Source organism: Anser cygnoides, chromosome 25, assembly GCF_040182565.1.
Source record: "Anser cygnoides isolate HZ-2024a breed goose chromosome 25, Taihu_goose_T2T_genome, whole genome shotgun sequence".
Taxonomy (NCBI): Eukaryota; Metazoa; Chordata; class Aves; order Anseriformes; family Anatidae; genus Anser; species Anser cygnoides.
Genome location: NC_089897.1, coordinates 2,228,544 through 2,247,871, shown reverse-complemented (window position 1 = coordinate 2,247,871; position 19,328 = coordinate 2,228,544). Strand labels below are relative to the sequence as shown.

Genomic DNA, 19,328 nt, shown 5'->3' with positions numbered 1-19,328 from the left:
GGGAGAGCGAATATGGGGCCAGACCTGTTCCCAGTGCTATGGACATGGCGATGGCAGCAAACGAGGGCTGTGGGGGGAGCCATTTCTCTTGGGGCCGTCACCTGAGGTCAGAAGGTGCAGGCAGGGGGGTGATGAGGGAACTGGCTGGGGTCTGGGAGCACTACCCTCAGAGTCTTGATCTACCAGAGTTGGCTTCTGTGGCTCTGTTTGTACAGCACCCGACTCATTAGGAGCATCCATCAGGGTAAGTTTATCAGGTGCTACCAAAACATGCTCGTGACGGCAATGAAAGGGGACCAAAGATCCATTCCCCTCCAGAAATCTCTGGCTCGAATCAGTTAAAGAGCTGTCCCCTGCCCACTGATTCCTCGGGTGCCGTCGGACAGCCCCACAGCACACAGGAGCCTGGCCCCAGTTGCACTGCCCACCAGTGGGATCTCCCGAGGCTCTGGCCCTTCCATGGTCCTCCTCAGGGACACTATGATCCCAGTGCGGTCCCTGGCCTCTGTCACTGCCTGACTGCAGGCCTCTTTCTGCCCGTGGTTCCCCTGCACTGGGTGTTTGTGTTTCCCTGGGGCTTCCTAAGGCTTGTTCCAGCTTCACGTGTTGCCAAACATTCCCAGCCCCATGGGCCCCCTGTCCCATTATCTGCCACCACAGGGCCCCAGAGCTGGGTCCTGGGGTGGCTTTAGACCGGATCCAAGCAGAAGAACTGCCCTCTGCACAAAGTGCTGTGGCAGGAGACCTCCACATTCAGCAGCTGGACCGGAGGCAAGGAGGCAAGGCCGCCATTACTCACATGTCCAGGCCGTGGCGTTGGGCCCCTCCACGGTGTAGGGCCCGGCCACAGCGCTCAGCCCCAGCCAGTACTGGGTGCCGGGGTGGAGGTGCTGGAAGGTGTAGCTGGTGAGACCTCTCTTGGCCGACAGGGTCTTGGTCACCGTCTGCGTGAGGAGGTTGCGGAGCACGAGGTGCAGCCAGGCGGCACCCCCAGCGTCTGCCCAGGAGGCCAAGAGGCTGGTGCTGGAGCCAGGGCTGAGCCTCAGCTGGGTGGGGATGGAGGGTGCTGGGGGGAAAGCAGTGAGATTCGGCAGTGCACAGGAGGGCTGGGGGCTCCCACGACCCTTCTCACCCCCCCACCAAGGTCTTCTACAACCACAGCTGCCCTCTGGGTCTGGCAGGGGTCTGCTGAGGGTTGTCTCTCCCGTGTCCCCTCCCAGGTGGGCTGTGGGGCTCCTGAGCTCCCTCTGGACATTTTGAGCCTGCAGCAGCCCGGATAATGCAATGTCCCTGCAGCTCCCACCAGCCAAAGCCTTTTCCTAAGGCTGCCCTTCTCCCGTGGTGCCACAGAGCAGAGAAACCCAAGCTGTGGGGTCCTGTGAGGCAGGACGGATATGTAAGGTCCTGCCACACTGGTGGCTCTGGTGGCCCTTTCTGCCTCCCTCAGCACACAGCAGCGATGCAAAAAGCTCCCGGCTGTTCCCCACCCTACACAAGATGCCCATCCTGAGCCTGGAATCCAATTCCCCCTCTCGGCCAGCCCAACCAGCACATGTGCTACACCCATCCTGCCAAACCAGTCCCTCCCTACCTGTCCACTGGTGGATACTGGTGCTGGCCTGGCTGGGTCCAGCCAGCGTGCTGACCTTCAGGGCGTACTCGCTGCCGGCCAGCAACCCGTCGAACAGGAAGGTGGAGGCGTTTGGCAGGACAGACACATTTCTCACGAGCGTCTGGGAGTCGCCGTGGTAGAGGGCAAGGTGGTAGCCGTCCCGCTGCCCGCTGGCGTGCTCCCAGGAGGCGTGCAGCGCGGCCCAGCTCCCACTGCTGCTCAGGCTCAGGTTGCGGACGGGTGAGGGACCTGCATCAGATGTAGCATGGATGGATTTGGCTGGTTGTCTCACTGCCAGCTTGCTCAGGAGCTGGTGGGACAGACCTACCCTCAGAGCTGTCTGAAACCATCAGACAGATGCTGTCTGAAACCAAACAGAGCTGTCTGAAACCATCCCTTCTGGCCGAGCCCTTCCCTTCAGCCCTGCTGTCCTTTCACAGTTTTTCTCCCTTCACCTGCACTTGATTTACTCAATGACCTTCCAGAGATGCTGCCGTTATCCCCGTCCTCCCCAAGCTCCTTGGTGTGAGCCAGGGAGGGCCTAGGACAAGGCTCACTGACTGACAATGACTGGCAGAGATGTCCCCAAATCTTGGAGCAGATGCTGCTTCCTCATCGCTCTTCCTAAACCTCCAGGCATGACTTCTTGCAAGCCCTCAGCTCTCTGCAGAGTCCTCATCACAGCTCGCTCCATCACTAGCTGTGTTATCCCAGGAGACATGGCCTGAACTTCAAAGTGCGGGGGTAGGACCAACTCTCCACATGGATTCGGGAGCGACCCCCTGGGCCCTGGGGATCAGGGAAGAATCCTAATCCTTGCAGCTGTGAGGATGTGCCCAACCTCCCCATGGATTCACAGGACAGCCCTGTGCTTCACACCCTCCAAAACAGCAGGGCGATCACCGGCGGGAGCACGCAGACCCTTTGAGTCTGCAGTCCCAAGCAAACCCCTTACTCGTCTGCGCTGTGACCGTCTCCCTGGCGGTGTCCATGCAGGCAAGTGTGGCTGTCACCTCGATCTCATAGTATGTGCCAGGGGTCAGCCCGTGGAACCAGAAACTGGTGGTGTTGGGTCCCGCAGATCCATTCTGTAGCAGTGTGCCCGAACCCAGGGAGGAGAGGGCGAGCAAATATCCCTCGGCACCCCCCTCCGGCTCATCCCAGGAGAGAAGGAGGGAGTCCGACCGGCCGCGGTCGCTCACACTGAGGTTCAGGAACATCCCTGCAGAAGCAAGAAGGTATGGAAAACCCCGTGCACCACGTGAAAGAGGTCCTGAGCATCTCTTCCATTGCAAAAGGACTCCAAAGGCTTCATGCCATCACTTGTTTTGATCAGACAGCCCCACATTTGTAGCAGAAAAGTTGCCCTGAGTAGGCATAATGCACTGCTCCTCACCTTACAGGATTTTCTTGGTTGATGTTGAAGTGCTTTGGGCCCAGCTTGCAGAAGCAAAATCATGGCCAGTGTGAGCAGGCTGGATAGAGCAGAGGGGCAGGCTCCTGCCCTGAGACCTCAGCTGAGGTGGAGCTGAACTGAACCTGGGCTGAGAGAGCCAAGAAACCAGCCCAGGTCTCCGCAGCACCCAGGTGAACCAGACCCAAAGCTGGGGACAAACCAATCCCGCATGGACCAGTGCCCAGTGGGAGTCACCAGTGCTGGGCACTGAAAGCTGGCAGTGCTAGCCGTTCAGCGGCCCCTTCTATTCTTTGTCCTGCTCAGCACCGAGATGTCAGGGGCAGAGCAGGATGCTGCGGGTGGGGAGGGGACATGGGTTTGGGCAGAGCAGGGTGCTGTGTACGGGGAGGGGACGTGGATTTTCTCGGTGCCCTGCCCAGGTGTGTCCCCACCTCGGTCCTGCCGCAGCAGCACAATCAGCACGCCGCGGCGGCAGGACCGGTGCTGTGGCGTCCAGATGAGTGCTTCTGGGGACAAGGAAGTGGCACACGGGGCTTTGGCTAATTGTTGGGTCGGTGGCCAAAACTGCCATCGGATCCCCGCCCTCAGAGCTGCTCAGGAGCCACCTGCACAAACAGGAGCTGGACAGAACCTGTCTGTCGGGGCCAAGCTGGCAGCAGGACCCCGCCACGCTCCGTCTCTGCCTCTCCGTGCCTCTGCTAGCAGATTGCCGCGCACTCCCCGTCCCCAGCTTTGCTTCAAGTGACGAGCTCTCTATGGCTTTCAGCCTTTGGGAAGCATCAGAGCAGCTTGAGTGCTAATAAGGCATTTGTGTGAGAATTAGCACTTAAAATTTATGATGTGCAACATGTTGTAACAGGCTTACTTGTGATCTGGCAGGGCACAAAAGCTCTAAACAAGCGCAGCTATTGTCACAGAGAGCTGCTTGGGGCTGCCTTTACTCAGCAAAGAGCGGTGTAGGGTGAGCCCCGGGGGCAAGAGCACCTTTGGGACTGCTCAGGTGCAGTGTGTGCCCTTCCTACAAAGCTAGGGAGGTGTGAAGCTCTCAGAACTGCAAGCAATTTCCACTTCATGCAATGAAATGCAGGAAATGCATTTGGTGCCTGCCACCACACCGAGGAGAGCTTCACGCAGCGGATGGGTGCACATGGGAAAACCAGACGGCCACAAGGGCAGCACGTAGCCAGGGCCAGCTCCTTGGGAAAGGCCCTCGAGCACATGCCCTGAGCAGTTTTAGCACAGACCTGGGAGCAGGCTGCTGGGAAGGGCCAGCGGGATGCGGCTGGGGAGCTGAGGGCAGGGCTGGTTCCTCCCTGGGACAGCCACAGGGATCGCACCCTGCACAGGGGTCGCGCAGGGCCGGCTTTTCACTGCGGGATCCCTGTCATCTCATGAAGGTATGAGTTCTCCACCCATGTTTGTCTGCTTGGCTCAGGTTTCTGACAGCCTGAATTGCCTGCCTTCATCTCGGCAGTTGTCTTTTTCACCTCTGCAGTGCAAACACCCCACACCTAACACACGCTGGGCACATCCTCCAGCCCCGAGGCTGTGATCACAACACCACTCACACCCCGCACCCCGTAGACGAGAACCACACCACCGAGGGCCACGTCCCGGTCCATCCCATGCCCCTACCAGTGCCTGCAGGTCACCTGGGAGAGTTTTTGCTGTGCAGGGACCGTGCTGGCTGTGAGCACACAGCAGGGAGCACCATCCTGCCTGGGCGGCTGCAGGGGCTCCGTGCAGGGCACCCACGGCTGTGCCCCTGCTGCTGATGCTCTGTGGGGAGGAGGGAGCTCGGAGCCTCGTCCATCTCTCTCGCTGCCCCCCTGAAGCTCATCTCTGCTGCAAGAACTGTGGCTGCCATGAGGCTGGTTGCTGGAAGGGGATGGGGCTGGCTCCCTCCCCTTCCCTGGTCATGATCTGCAGCCCACAATAAGTCTAAAGCAGCGAATTTACAAAGCTACTCCAAACTCCAAGGCATCTACTCATCTCCCTGCTCCTGGGCACCAAGACCACCCTCCGCAGCCTGGGGACCCCTTTGCTTCGGCTTACCTCTGTCGCTGGGTGCATCCTGTCCCTCCGCCCCAGCCTGCGCTGTCCGATTGCATCCCTCCCCCTGGGGGACAGAAGGAGACCGGTGAGACACGGCCAAGGTGGGGTGGCCAGAGCTGAGACCCTGCACGAGTAGAAGTGCGTGGTGTCGGGGCAGGGCTCAGGCTGGCCAGGCTCGGGTCCCACCCAGCCACAGCATTTGGGGCAATGACCCCACAGAATTTTGTGACCCCCCCCACTTCCCAGGAGAGCACACTTATCGCACCGTCCCCCCCAGCCAAGGCAGGGAGACAGACTCAGGGGACATAGCTCGTGAGCTGCCCTGGCTTTTTGCATGGGTCCTGGGACTGCAGACCTACACAGTGCCACGCAAACAGGGTGAGGACACCCCACCAAAACAGCCAGAGTACAAGGGGCAGGTCTGGGTAGCGAGTGAGCTCTGGGCAGGCCCTGGCCATCTCACTGCCCCCACATCCCTCCCTGTGATGATGGGGGGGTCGGAGGGACCCCAGACCTCAGCCCAGCTGCCATCCCCTGCAGGCTGCAAGGCGAGGGCTTGGCCCGCGAGGACCAGAGCACCCAGCACCCTTCTGACCACGGCGGGTGCTGAGCACGCTGGCAGGACACCCGTCTCCCCACAGGCTGCTAGCAAGCAGGGTGTGCCCTGCTTTAGGTTGAGGCTAGTTCCCTCCACATTAAAGGAAATATCTCTGCCCACTCCCTGTCCCGCAACAAGCCGCGGAGGAGCAATCATCTTTCTTTAGCTATTTCCCCCTTGGCTCTGCTGGCTGACTCATTTCTGTCCTCCCCCCCTGCCTGCGGTGCTTTGGGTGTGCGCGGAGGGGGGCGAAGGGGCCGGGGACCCCCGGTTTGAGCAGGCAGCCCCAGCTCCTGGGGCCAGCAGCCACGCAGCCATGGCAGCAGGACCGCGCTCTGGTCCCAGGCACAGGGAGAGGGCACGGCGAGGGGGGGGGGGGGGAGCAGAGGAAAGAACCAGCTCGTAATTGCAAACGTCGCTAATTTGGTGCAGCTGCACGGCTGGAAGAGGCAGCCCAGAAACATGTCGTCATTCCTCAGCGGGGTAGGACTATGCAAGCCCCTTGCTGCCAGCAAGCCTGGAGCCAGGAGCCTGCATGGACAAACGGGGGGGGGGTTCAAGAAACAAGGGCTTACCTCTGCCAGGGTTCCCAGGAGCCATGGCACCCACAGGACGAGCAGTGGCAGAAGCGGTGGTCTCATCGGGACCAGGGTGGCTGCAAATTAAAGGGATGTCAAGCTGGGTGGGTTGGGGGGCTTCTCAGCAGCGGCTGTCCCCAGTCAGCCCCTTCTCCCGTGGCAGCGAGGGGCTGCATCCCCACATGCCCCCCAGGCTCAGGGGACAGGATGGCATCAGTGGGGACAGGCGATGCGTGCCGGCACGTCGCACATCAGCGCTGCCAGCCGTCCCTGGGCAGGAGCAGAGCCTCCAGGCTGGGAGAAGCGCAGGGTGTGTGTGTGTGCCTCTCGCTGTGAGCATTTGCTATTGTTCCTGTGGATCTGTGTCCCTCTGCGGTGGCTCTGCTGTCGTCCTCGTGTGAGCGCGTGTGTGCTGCGGCCAGGCAGCGGCTGGCCGGGGGGCTCGGAGCAGGGGCTCTCGCCGTGCCTGGGTCTCTGCACGCCTGGAGCAGTGCCTGGCCATCAGAAGGAGTTGTGCAGAGTTGTGGGAGTTGGTGCAGAGAGGGGAGGAGAGGGGAGGAGACAGGACAGGGCAGATGGCGGCTCTGCGCTGGAAGGGAGTGCCCAAACCAGCCCCCAGCAAGGGGAGGGACGGAGGGATGGAGGGCACCCGCAGCCTCTGGCGGCTGGGCTCGGATGCTGGAGGGGACTTTGGCACACGCGTGGGTCCGGGTGCTGGACATCTCTGTGCAAAGCACGTTTGTGCATCCTGTAGCTGTTTACGCATGGATTTCTGTGCGGGGAGCTGATGGGGCAGGGGAACTTTGGCTGTGCTGGGTGAGCTGGGTGATGCTTGCCTCCGTGCGATGCCCTGAGCAGGAGCAGGCGGGTGGGATCTGGGGGGTGCACACAGTGAGAGGGATGTGAAGATGCCCGGTCCGTGCTTTGCCCTCCTGAGGGACTGTCTGGCTCTGAGCTGTGCCCTGTCTGCTCGTGGGCTGTCGGAGCCATGCTTTGCAGCACTGTTACGGGCAGCACGCTGTGCCCCAGCCGTGCACGGGGCTTTGTGTGGTGCTGGGCTGTGCGGTGCGTGGCTGGGTGCCAGGCCCTGATTCAGAGCGGAGATGCCATTGGCTTCACATCAGCGCTGGAGATCTGGGACAGCGCTGGAAGAGGTTCAGGGATGCATCCATCCCGGAGGCCGGCACAGTCTGTGTGGCCGTGGGAGTCTGTCCCGGTAGCCAGCGTGGCCACCAGTGGGGGCTATTCAAGCTGTGCCGGTCGCTGTCAGCCACTGGGCCCTCAGGATGGGGTCCCATGGGGACACGTCCCCCAGCTGGCCCCAGGACAGAGAATTCCCACCCCTAGAGACTCGGAGTTTTGTCAGGTGGAACCTGCGAGAGCCAGATCAACCCCCAAAGCTTGGGCAAAGATGTGGGAAAGCCCCTGCAAGTAGCTGAGAACAAAGCAGGTGGCGATTCCCTGGACTAGGACCCATCTCCAGCCCCGGGTCCATCCCCAAACCTACTGAAAGCCCCCAGGCTGATGCAGACAGCTGGGAACGGGGACAAAGCATGCAGGTCCCTTTCCCTCTGTGCTCCCCAGGTCCCGGCTGAATGGGACCAGTGCCAGGAGTGCCAGGAGTCCTGCTCCGTGGTCACAGCCAGAGGCCCAGACCCCCTTCGGGAGGAGGAGAAGCCCCAGGGGCAGCTCCCAGTCCCTCCAGGGCCATCCAAGCCTGCTCACAGCGGTCATCCCCAGGCCTGGGGTCCCCACTGGGCAAATCCTGCTCCCTGCAGCATGGCAACACCCAGAGACCATCCCAAAACCTGCAGGCAGGGCTATGCGAAGGAAACCTGGCAGCGGCTGAGTACAAGGCAGATGCTCCTGGGTACCGCAGTTGGCATCTCCAAGACGCTTGGCTGGACTGGGGCAGAGGGGGTTCGGGGCTGGCTGCTGCTGTCTCCAGTGGGCTGGGGACTGTTTCCCAAGGCCCCTTTCCAGTGGCTGCAGCCAGCTGGGAGGAGGCTGGAGCTCCCCACTGCAGTGAGGGTTTGCCAGGATTACCAGGGGGCCCCGGGCGGGAGCCTGGAGGTTACGGCTGGCCGGGCCCCTGGTGCATTTGCAAAGAAGCTTTTGGTGGAGCTCCCCACCTGCCCTGCCATGGGGGCTTGAGGAGGGATGACCCCACCTCATGGCTGGGGACAAAGGGCTCAGGGAAACCCTGGGAAGAGATTTCGCATCCCCCGATGTCTGGGACAGGTGACAGGAGGCAGCGTCCCCTGCTGTGGCACGGACAGGAGATTTTCCCAGGCTACAGACTGGAGGTGGAGCTCATTGAGCTTCAAAGCACACCGTGTTGCTCCAGGCCAGCTGGAGGATGAACCCCTTCACGTGGAGCCATGGGAAATGCCAGCCAGGCTGAGTCTGCCCTGCCCAGTGCTCCCTGTGGGGCTGGGAGCCTTCCCTAGGTCCCCAGGTTTGGTGTCCCAGCCCTCTCTGTCCTGCGCCCTACGAGGGCGAGCTGCAGGGCTGGATGTTGCTGGGGACTGCGAGTTCAGAGGGAATATGTCAGCATTTGCAGTTTGGCACGGATTTGAGGGCTGGTCCTCCCTGCATCCATCCCTGGGCTGAAAATCTTTCCCTGCCCACCAGCACCTGCGTCCCGTGCAGCAGCACGGTGCCAGAGCCCAGCCAGGTGCCCACATCTCACTGGTGAGGCTGGGCACACCGGAGGGCTGCGGGCTGAGGAACTCCTTGGCGCAAGTGATACCATTTGCCTGCCACAGAGCTGGGGCCCAGACCTCGGTTTCTGACAGGAAAGAGGGTCCAGCAGTGGGGACAGCGAGCGGGGACACCCAGCTGCCCCCAGCTCGGTGGGACGGAGCTGTAAGGGAGATGGGGGAGGTGGCATCTCAGGTGCTTGTTGGAAAACAACAACTGCTGCCACAGCCCCCTGGGGGGGGGACACAACTCCACCCCCAAGGTGGTTTCTCTGGGTATTGGCTTGTTTGGGAACCAACGGGCCTGTCCTGGCCTCCAGGCTGGGGAGCAGAGCAGGGATGCCTGCAGCACTGTGCCTTGCTGCCCGCGCCGTGGGGACGAGCCTCCAGACCTAGCGGCTGCCCCGTGGCTTCCCCAGCCTCTGCGTGGTGCTGGTGGCCCCGCACAGGGTGAGCGGAGCTGGCAGCCCGCTGGCCTTGGGGACACGTCCTCGCCAGCCCCATCGACTTAAACCCAGGGACGCAGCGAGCCAGGGCCGAGCTTGGGGGCTTTGGGTTGTGCCTGCGGTGGAAACTGGCCCGAAACTCTGCCGGGAGCCAAACCCAGGCCCCATCCCCGGCGCCGTGGGGCTCAGCAGCCACCCATGCTGGGTGGAAAAAGCCGCTCATTACATGCCAGCACTGCCCTCCACGTGGCCACCCCGGTGCCATCGTGCCACCGCAGGCGAGGGCGCAGAGAGAGCCCGCTGTCAGCTGGGGATGCCAGAGCCCCCGGCCGGTCCCCCCGACAGCGAAGCCTTCAACTGTTCCAGACCCAAAAACAACTGCAGAAGGTTTCTCCACCCAGCAGCTGGAAGCAGGCCTGGAAACTCAGGGGCTGCCGAGTCATCACATTTTCCGTGAAGCAGCAAAGGGCTACCGCAAGGAGCAGGGGGATGGGGGGGACGCCCAGCACTGGAAAGCTCGCTTGCTTGTGCAGAGGGACAGCAGCGGCAGTGCAGTGGCAAGGACCTGGTCTGAAGATGCTCCTGGCAGCCCCCCTGTGCCGTGCCAGACTCAGAGCAGAGCGGAGCTCACCCCCAGCCTCTCTGGAGACGTGGGAGCAGCAGCTGGAGTGAGGATGAGTGTGGAGGTGTGCAGCAGAGCACGTGCGTAAGGATGCACTGGTGCCACAGGGTCTGTGCATGGTGAGAAAACCCCCGAGGCTGGGCATGGGCAAAGGAGGGTCCCTGCACATCACTGCCCAGCATCACGCCACGAGCGAAGCTGTCACAGCACGGAGGAACCCTCTGTGAGCTCCCTGTGAGCTCTGCCATCACGCCCTGGGCAGGATGCCTAGCAGCCATTCTGGCACCCTGTGACGACGTGTCATGTAATGGCCCAGTTATATGGGACACTGGTGCCACCACGATCAAGCTGGGAGCAGCTTTGGGGCTCCTGTCCTGCCTCAGCCTGGCTGCAGCATCCCTCTGATCCCTGTCTCCCTGGTTCCTGCCTCCCCTTGTGCCTACCAGCACTGCGGGCTGCCCCAGGCCATGATTTCTCCCCGGCTGCCACCTCCAAGACACCGAGCGCTGCCTGGGGATGCGAGGGAGGAACGAGGGGAACCGGCTGCTCCCAGGGACGGAGCCCTTGGGGGGTGCAGGTGCCGCTGGGACCCCTCTCTCTGCGAGGTTCACACGCCGCAGGGCTTGGACCCTGAGCTGCAGAGCACTGGGATGCTCTTGCTCCTATCCCCCGCAGGTGTTTAATCATTTCCACGCTGAGCCCTGCCAGTGCTGCCGCTTGTCTCCCGCCCCACAACTGCCAGCCCTGGAGCTCTTCCCATCCCGCAGAGGGGAGGAGAGCAGGCAGGCAGCAGGGACGTGCAGGGCACAGCTGTACCCAGAGCCACACGCGGATGCTGGCCAGGCTGTGGGAAGGCAAGGAGAGGAGTGACCCCCCGAGCAAGGCGATGCTCCGCGTTCCCCCCGCTTGCTGCCAGTGACCGATGAGACCCCGCGGCAGCACCTGGGATGCCCGCGGGCGTCACCCAGGCGCCTGCAGAGCTGGGAAGAGCAGGGCTGCGGGTGACTCAGAGCACGCCCAGCAAGCTGGAGGAGCCGGGTAGACCTGCTCTGCCCTCCCGGGGTGTGGGTGACTCCCCTGGGGCTGAGCAGGCTCAGAAGTCCCCTTCCCCTGGCTGGGGTGAGAGACACCACGCGGGGAAGGCTCAGAGCAGCCTGGAGACTGCGTGCCACACTCCTGCTGCAAGCAGCACTAGGGCAGCACCTGGTCAGCCCCCTAAAGCTCCCAAACCTTCGCCAATAGCCCCACAGGGCTCTGCTCCCACCCTGGGACGCAAATCTGAGGGCAGACGCAGAGCACGAAGGAGCCTGGTGCTGCCAGGACCCCCACTCACAGGACCAGGAAGGCGCTGCTGGCAGCACTGGAAGCAGCTCCTGGTGCCCGCCCGCACCTCGCCGTGCGGTGAAACCAAGGCATGAGATCCCCAGGGCAGGACAGGAATTCCCCAGGATGGAACAGGAGTTCCCCAGGATGGTACACACGCATGGATCCTGCCCCATCCCCTGCAGCCCACCCCAGCTCTGCGGGTCAGGGTTTGCCCGCGCCGTGCCAAAGCACAGGAGCATCCATGCTCCTTTCCCCACCGCACGCATCCCGACGCATTCACTTCTGGCAAAGGAGAGGGGGAACGGAGCGGGACTGGTACCTTTGCTGGTGGCCATCCCTGGCACGGTCCGCATCCCGTCCCCGCGAGCCTGGCGCGCGCGGCGGTGGCTCCGCGCGCTCACGCTTGCTGTTTACTCCCGCTTGTGCGCAGCCCTGACGCTCAAGCCTGGGCTGGTCCGGGGAAAGGCCCGCCTGGGCTCGCCCAGCGCCTCTGCCAGCGCCTGCAGGATGCCACGGAGGAGGGATCAGCTGGATGGAGGTGGCCCTGGTGGTGGCCCCATGACTCAGGGGTCCGCACCCCGGGGTGGTGGGGCAGCGTGCGTGCTGCAGGCTGTCGCACCAGTGTGGGCGCTGGGGGCACTGCACCGTGGGACCTTTGGAGGAAGCAAGTGTCCCTTCATGCCGTTACTGCAGAGGGACAGGCAGAGCCCCGAGGCCGTGATGGAGCAGTGCAGGCATCCAGACTCCAGCCCTGAGGATATCTGCGGGCCGTGGTTAGCGTGTCTTCACCGCCCTGAGTGCCATCAGGCTGGGCACCGGCCCGCGGGGAGAGCCCCTGCTGCCTCGTAGCCCCCCTAGAAGGGGGAGGTGGAGGGAGAGCGGTCGGTATGTTGGCCCCGGAGGTGCAGGGCATGCTGAGAGCACATCCAGGAGGGCAGTGGGGTCCCCACCCTGGTGAGCAGAGGAAAACCAGGAGCTGGGAGCATTGCCCATCTCGATGGATGCAGCAGGAGAAGATGAGCGTGAGGACACCCTTCTCCTATGGCCCCAGCTGAAAACGAGGCCTGGAGCTCACGTTGCTCATGTTGCTCATGTTTCTGGGCTCTTGGGCTGCTGGCAGGATCAGCCTGGCTGAGCCCCACGTGGGAGCAGCGAGTTCCTGCATCCGCTGTGCGGTGCACGAGGGGGGCTTTGCCTCGTCTGCCTCTGCCCCTTCCCTGTCCCCCCAGGGCTGTTTCAGCTGGAGCACGGGGGCTGAGCCCTCCCCCTACAGGCACCCTTTCCTGTCGGTAGCTCCCTCACCCAAAGCTTGGCAAAGCTCTGCAGAGAAAAGGCAGAGGGACGGCGACAGTGGCTCCGTCCAAACCAGCCTGCCCGCACGGGAGGGACACGAGGAAGCCTTGGACACCGCGGCCATGCTCGGCAGCTTGCAAAAACACAGGCTCCAAATTTGGAAAGCAGCTCAGTTTCCAAATACCACCGCGAACTGAAAAACTCACCTCAAAATGAAACCAGCCCCGGCCCTTTGGTTCAAAGTTTCCTGCACACGAACAAACCTGCCAGACGGCTGCATTTGCACACAAAAGGGTTTGTTTTCGGGGAGAAAGGTCTCTTTTTTTGGAGGAGTAAACACAAGACCTCCCCATCCTCCATGCCCGCAGGCAGGAGGCTTGCCTGGCAGCTCGCGGCGAAGGCAGGGCAAGGTCCCGTCTTGTTTCCTGGCTGCTTTCCCTCCTGCTCGTCCCCCTGCCAGCATCGCCGCCACCGCACCGAGCTCCCAACCAGCCCACCCCACAAAGTGCCGGACCCCAGCGGGCTCCGTTTCGCACCCATCCCCGTAGCAGGGTCACCTCGGAGGCTCCCAGAGCATGGAGACGGGTGCAGGATGGGGCTGTGCAAGGGCTGAGCTGGTCCTTATGCGATGGGGGAGCACCGCCTGTCCGCGGCTCACCCTGCACCGCGGCGGTGCCGTGTCCCTGTGCAGCACCCAGGGGTGCTCCCTCCCCGCTGCACGGCTGCTGCTTTGGCAGCAGTTCCCTCTGCAGCTCCTTGGCTTCTCCCTGGCAGCACCCAGAGCCAAACACAACACGAGCCATCTCTCTGGCTGCCAGCAGCGCCTGCTGCTCTCCGCTTCCAGCCCCCAAAGGCTGGCAGCTCTGCTTCCTCACGGGGATCCCCACCCCATGTCCTGCTGCACCCCCATCCCTGAGACCCCCTCCCCAGCCAGGCGCACATTTGGGGCTGGCACGGCTCCAGCCGGGCTGGTCCCCAGGCTGCTTTTACCCATCCCAGCGGGCAGAGGCACTTTGCTTTCTCCCTCCCAGAAGCTGTTTCGTGGGATATTTCTTGGACACGGTGCCGGGCTCGCAGCTGGCAGTTGTTAAGGGTTTGCTGGCAGCTTTGCCTGACCCGGTGGGTGCTGCAATTCTGGAGCAGGGGTGAGGCGGTCGCAGGGGGATGATGCCCAGTCGGTTCCTCCACCACTGTCTGCTGGATATTTTCCTCCAGAGCCCCGAGAAGTCTCTATCCCCTCAGCCCGAGCTCCTGCTGCTTGACTCAGGAGGACTGGAGCACCCCCAGGCTCTCGCGGAGCCACACGGAGCCCAGCCCTGCCTGCCCAGTGGCTCCCCGCAATGTGCCCATGGAGGTGACCAACCTGCCTTGGGTGGGGGCACGGTGTGGAGAGCCCGGCCACATCCAAAGCTCTGGCAGTAGCTATTTTCACCTCTGAGCGGAGACACCCTGCCCTGCCTCAGTTTACCATCCGCGCGTGGGGAAGCGGAGCGGCTCCGCTGCCGGAGGGGAGGGCGGAGAGCGGGCGGGATGCCGGCACGGGGTGTCAGAGTGCTGTTCCGAGCCTCCTTGTCACCCCTGGCCTCTCATTAGCAGCGAGCTTGGCATCTGGGCCACGACGCCACGCTGTCCTGCTTCTGCCGTGGTTGGTGAGGCCGAGCTGGGCTGGCTGGGGGGGGTCTGGGACTGACCCAGGTCTCGGGGGCACCAGGCAGGCAGCTGCTCGCCTCGAGCCGCTTGGTGGGGAGAGCCTAAAACAACAAACATTGCAGAATAAGGGAACGTCTCACTGCGTTTTCCTGGTCAAATGTTTTCCTGTTTTCTGAGCAGCTCTTCCAGCTCCACTAGGGCAGAGGACTCGTCCCGCAGCAGACCCTCAGCGGGGAGGCAAGTCCCTGCTGGGGGACGTCTGGCAGGGAAAGAGGTCGGGAAGGATCGGCTCCAGGAGCAGCGGGACCCTTACCGGAGTCCTGCAGCAGCACACGGCGTTGTTCTCTCCCCTCTGGGATGAAAGCACGGTTTATGAGCACCACTTGCTTATGAACCCCAACCATGGGGGATGTTTGTGAGACCCTGGGGATGTGCCGAGGGGATGAGAGCGAGGGTTTAGCGCTGCTCTGCAGGGTGCAGGAGGGGCTCGGTGCTGCGCTGCCCCCGTGGATCATCATGCTGCTGCTGGTCCCCAGGAGCTCTGAGCCCCTCCATCTCCACCACCCCTGCTCCTCCTGGGCCAGCTCCAGCTGCCCTTGGGGCTGCGAGGTTAGCGGCAGAGGCAGGGATGTGTGATGGGGTCCTGAGCAGAGCCCCGTGTAATTTTGGTGTCCTTCCTGCCTTGGGTCCATCCCTTCACCCCCCAGTGCCTGCTGGCTGCTGTGCTGCAGGTAAGGGTGCCCTGCCTGAATGCTGCCACCCCTCAGCCCCAGCCCTGAGCCCCCTGCCCGGCTCCTTCATCCCCACCCACCTCTTCCTCAGCTGTTCACTGCCCTGGGCACGGCACCAGCCCACCAGGCCCCAAGGGAAAGGCACAGATATGTGCTCCATTGACAAACATCCTCTTTCCCCTCCGTTGCTGAGCATTATTTAAAAAAAAAAAAAAAGGAAGGAAAAAAAAAAAAAAGAAAAGAAAAAGGCTGTTGGCAGAGAGTCTGGCCTGAAAGTCAGCCTGGGAGTGTGGGCGCCCGGGGACTGTGACCCACCGGGAGGAGGCAGGCGCAGGGGACGCTGACACGCGGGGCGGCCGCCACTGCTCAGAGCAGCCCCGGCTCCTCGTGGGAGACAGGAGACATCTGGACCTCCTCTGGCCTGTGCACGCTCCGCCATCCCTGACCCCGAAGGAAACATAAACAAGGCCGTTGCTGGAATGGAGAAACATGCAGACATTGCTGCATTTTTCTGCCCCGGATTTGTCCGCAGGGCTCCCACAAGCACCCGTGGGTCCGGACCCAGGCAGCACGGTGGGATGCGGGTCCCTGCGGGTCTCCAATCCCCAAAGCGGAGCGGCCCAGCTGAGGCAGCCTCGCTGGGGACTCTCCACCTCGGGAGGGGCTCAGGAGACCTGCAGGGGGGCAGGCAGAGCTGCTGTGGGGCTGTGGAGGAGCAGGAGAAGCCCCCTGCAAGGCACAGTGCCCACCGAGCAGGACGGCAACCTCATCCCTGCGGGGGCTGCGTCCCTCTCCCACCACTGCTGAGGAGAGGGGTGGATGGAGAGGTGCCACGAGGCTGGAATTAAATCTTTTAAGGTCCCTTTGTGCCCAAATCATTCCATGGTGTTATGCCCGACCCCTCTGCCAGCCCTGTGGGTGCTCGCCTGGTGAGCCCTGGGTTCCCCCCCTCTCACCCACCCACCAGCATCCCCCGTAAGGCAGAGGGGGCAGAGGGATGCACCGGGGGACCAGAAGAGGGGCACGGTGCAGGGACCACGGCCTTGACCTGCAGCGGTGCCAGCCCCCAGTTGGGGTTAACACACGCAGAGCCTCGCTGCCAGCCCCCGGCTTGAGCCCTGGGCCCCAGCTTTTTGGTAGCTCTGGGTGATTGAGAGGCCTGCCGCCTGCTGCTGCAGCTCATCCAGTGCCATCAAGGCAAAAAGTTTTCAGGGGCAAAATGCGTGGGCTGCCCCAGGGGCTTTCGTGCCACCAGCAGCTGCCTCGATTTCTCCTCCAGGGCTGAAATCCCCACGGCTCCATCCTCTGTCACCGGCCCGTGCCGTGCCTCCTGCAGCTGGGGACCCACCTTGGCCCTGACAACATAAGAAAAGAACCTAAAAAGCTTGCATTTTTTTTATGTTTTTCCTCCAGATCCAAGCATTTGTGGCTTCCAGCCTCAGCGAGCAGGGAGGAACCCCCGACACCGCCAGCCGTGCGCCGGGTGCTCCCGCGGCTGCGTGGGTGCAGCGAGTCCGAGGGGACTGTGGGGGAGGGGGGTGCCTGCAGGGCACCCTCACGTCCTGAGGCCAGAAAACAGCACACGGAGCAGCTTTGGGGAGCAGGCAGGCCCACGTAGCGGCACGCGTGCGTGGCCCTGCCGGAGGAGCTGTGCTCCGCGGTCGGTGCCTTCTCTGCATTGCTGCCCTCTGCCTGCACCAGCACACCCTCGGCGAGCTGGGAGAGCGCATCCACCGCTGCCAGCGCGGGGCTCGGCTCCTGCAGGGACTCGGGGACCTCATCTGGGAGCAGATCGATGTGTTTCAGGGCACCACCAGCCCGGCTCGGGTGCTGGCACCCCAGCGCCAAAGCGCGGGATCGAGGACTGGAATTCACGGGGTTGGTTTTGTTTGCATGTGCTCGTTTAGCTCGCTTGGTCCTGGCTGTCTGGATGCAGGGCCTGCCCGTAGGATGTGCCCTACAAGACGGGAGTGTCTCGGTGGGATTTGGGACAAGGAGGGGAGCCTCCTGGGCTCCAGGTTGTGCCCAGCGCCTCTGGGCCTGGCCCTGGGCACCGCTGACAAGAGCCTGGCTCCGTCCCCTCGTCCCCTCCCTGCAGGAACGTGCAGCCCTTGGGGAGCTGCCCCTGAGCCTCCTCCCCTCCAGGCTGAGCAGCCCCAGCTCTCTGAGTCTTTTATCCAAGCAAAGATGCTCCTCCAGCACCTTCGCGGCCTTTCAGTGGGCTCTCTCCTGTGCCCATGTCTCTGCTGTACTGGGGAGCCCAGAGCTGGACCCAGCACCCCAGGTGCAGCCTCACCAGTGCTGACCTCCCCACACCCTAAAAGAGAACAAGAAAACAGCACGGAAAGATGTGGAAAACACGGCCTTCATTAAAAAAATCCAACAAACCCTGGCTTTAAGGTTCGACCAAGAAAAGAGGAAGAGGCCACTGGGGCGAGCTGTGCAAGCATCTGCGTGGAGGAGAGGTGCCTCCTGCCCAGCAGGAGCAGCTGGGAGCTGGAGGATCCCTGCTCTTGGGTCAGCCTCACCCCACGCCACCGGCCTTTGGGACAAGCCCAGCTCACGGCCAGGACAACGCGACAGAGGCAGACTCTGCTTGACTCGCTGCACCGATTTCTGCTCTGCACGTTGGCTGCCAGGAGGATATTTTTAACCGCCCCTGGTTTACTCTCTCCTCTCTAGCTGTTATCACAGGCTGGGAGAGGATCTGTGAGCTCTTTGTGAAGAGCTCGCTGCCGATCCCAGGCCAGATAAAGCCGTGGAAAGCCGGCTCTGCCCCCCCCGAGCCCAGCGGCGCGTGGGCGCGGGCCGTCTCGCAGCAAAAAATGGAAGTGACTGCTTTCTAACCGCTTCCTTTCTTTCTGGGTCTCTCTCTCCCTCCTGCCCCTCCTGACAAGTTCGTTTCCTGTTATTGATAACGGCCCCTGCACCCGGCGAGAGGTCACCACGCTCCGTGCCCCCCCCCAGCAGCAGAAACCCACAGCCCAGAGCAGGAGGAGGCAGCGTGGGGAGCAGCCCCCGGCCGGGCTCGTGCCGAGGTCCCCGAGGGGCGCAGGTGCCCGGATCTGAGCACTGCAGGAATTTTAGATTGCTCTGTGCCTTCCTTCAAGGGGCACCGCTTTGTCCCACGTGCTCTGGGGATGGAGAGTCGCGGGTTGTTTTTTTTCTTGTTTTGGGAGTTTTCTTCCTTCCCACGCGCCTCGCGGTGTTTTGCAGGCTGTTGCTGTGGGCTAGAGCCTCCCGAGAAGACGCGTGGGCATCGTGGCCTCGGGCAAGCTGCTGCTGGTTGCCTCCGGGCCAAGCCTCCTGTGAGGGGCAGGCAGCTCGCTCCCTGGGGGAAACTGAGGCACGGGAAGGCTGCTGGGCTGCCTCTCCAAAAGCACTGGGAGGCAATGGTGAGAGCTTGGGGAGGGGAATAAAGCACGCTGCTGTAAAGCACCTTCACACCAGGAGGACACTTTCCTGGGGGCTGCTCCTGTGCCCACGCAGCCCCCCCGTGGCACCGGCTCTGGGTCTGCTGGGGCTCGTGGTCCGCCTGCTTTGCCTCTGCCTGCATGCAAAGCTGGAGCCAAGCTCAGCTCGTTCACAGCAGATGTAGGACAGCAGCTAACTCCGCAAACAGAAAGTGGCTCTGCTCAGCAGTCATTCAAAGAAAAAACCCGGCTAGGCAATAAATCCAGGTGATAAACCATCCTCTTCCTTCTCCTTGAGGAGACGCAGCAGGCAGGGGCTGGCAAGTTTGGCAGCAGATGCCTTGAAAAAACTGAGCAGCGACTGACGAAGTGCTTCCAGCAGGAGCCGGGCAGCGGCAGGAGCAAACTCTGCACCGGCTGGCAGCAGAGCAAGGTCGTGCATCCGTGCCTCCAGCCCTCCGTCCCCGGGAGCAGCTCCCTGGCGGGGGGATGCCGAGGGTCCCGGGCAGGGTTTGGGGCAGCTCCATGCCCCCCAGCCCCACCGGCAGCGAGAGGTTTGCACGCCGCGGTGCTGGGTGCCCGGGGCTGTCCTTGGGAATGCGCTCACGCAGAGGGAGCTGGAGCAGAGGGAGGTTTTGTTTTTTTTTTTTTTTTCCTCCAGGAAGAGCGAGCTGCAGAGGTGCTTCGGTCGGCTGCTGGGTGCTGGCTGGCCCCGGAGCAGTGGGTACGTGATGCTGAGCCCCCTGATGCTGGGCTCCGAGCGGGCTGTTTGCAGCTCCCGTGCTGGCTCTGCGGGATGCTCGGGCTGATGGCACAGCCCTTCTCCTCGCCCCTGCCGGGAGCTGATCGGCCGCTGCTAACGGAGTCTGCTCCCAGGCGGCCGCT

At 62.8% G+C, this 19,328-nt stretch overlaps 1 protein-coding gene across 6 annotated transcripts in view; it reads right to left on the bottom strand.

The window, feature by feature from the left end:
- Window positions 1-11,807, bottom strand: part of LOC106046179 (receptor-type tyrosine-protein phosphatase V-like) — a 39,656-nt gene extending 27,849 nt beyond the window's left edge. Inside the window, exons 1-6 of one of the 6 annotated variants that reach the window (XM_066982871.1) lie at window positions 11,676-11,807; window positions 6,258-6,337; window positions 5,085-5,208; window positions 2,568-2,834; window positions 1,592-1,861; window positions 800-1,066 (exon numbers count right to left, since the gene is read on the bottom strand). In XM_066982871.1, the coding sequence (XP_066838972.1) occupies window positions 800-1,066; window positions 1,592-1,861; window positions 2,568-2,834; window positions 5,085-5,208; window positions 6,258-6,337; window positions 11,676-11,709 (1,042 nt within the window). In that variant the 5' untranslated portion in view covers window positions 11,710-11,807. Of the gene's footprint in view, window positions 1-799; window positions 1,067-1,591; window positions 1,862-2,567; window positions 2,835-5,084; window positions 5,209-6,257; window positions 6,826-11,675 lie in introns of those variants that run through there. The other 5 variants (XM_066982876.1, XM_066982872.1, XM_066982874.1 and 2 more) reach the window with 5 other exon arrangements.
- Between the last annotated feature and the right edge of the window lie 7,521 nt (window positions 11,808-19,328).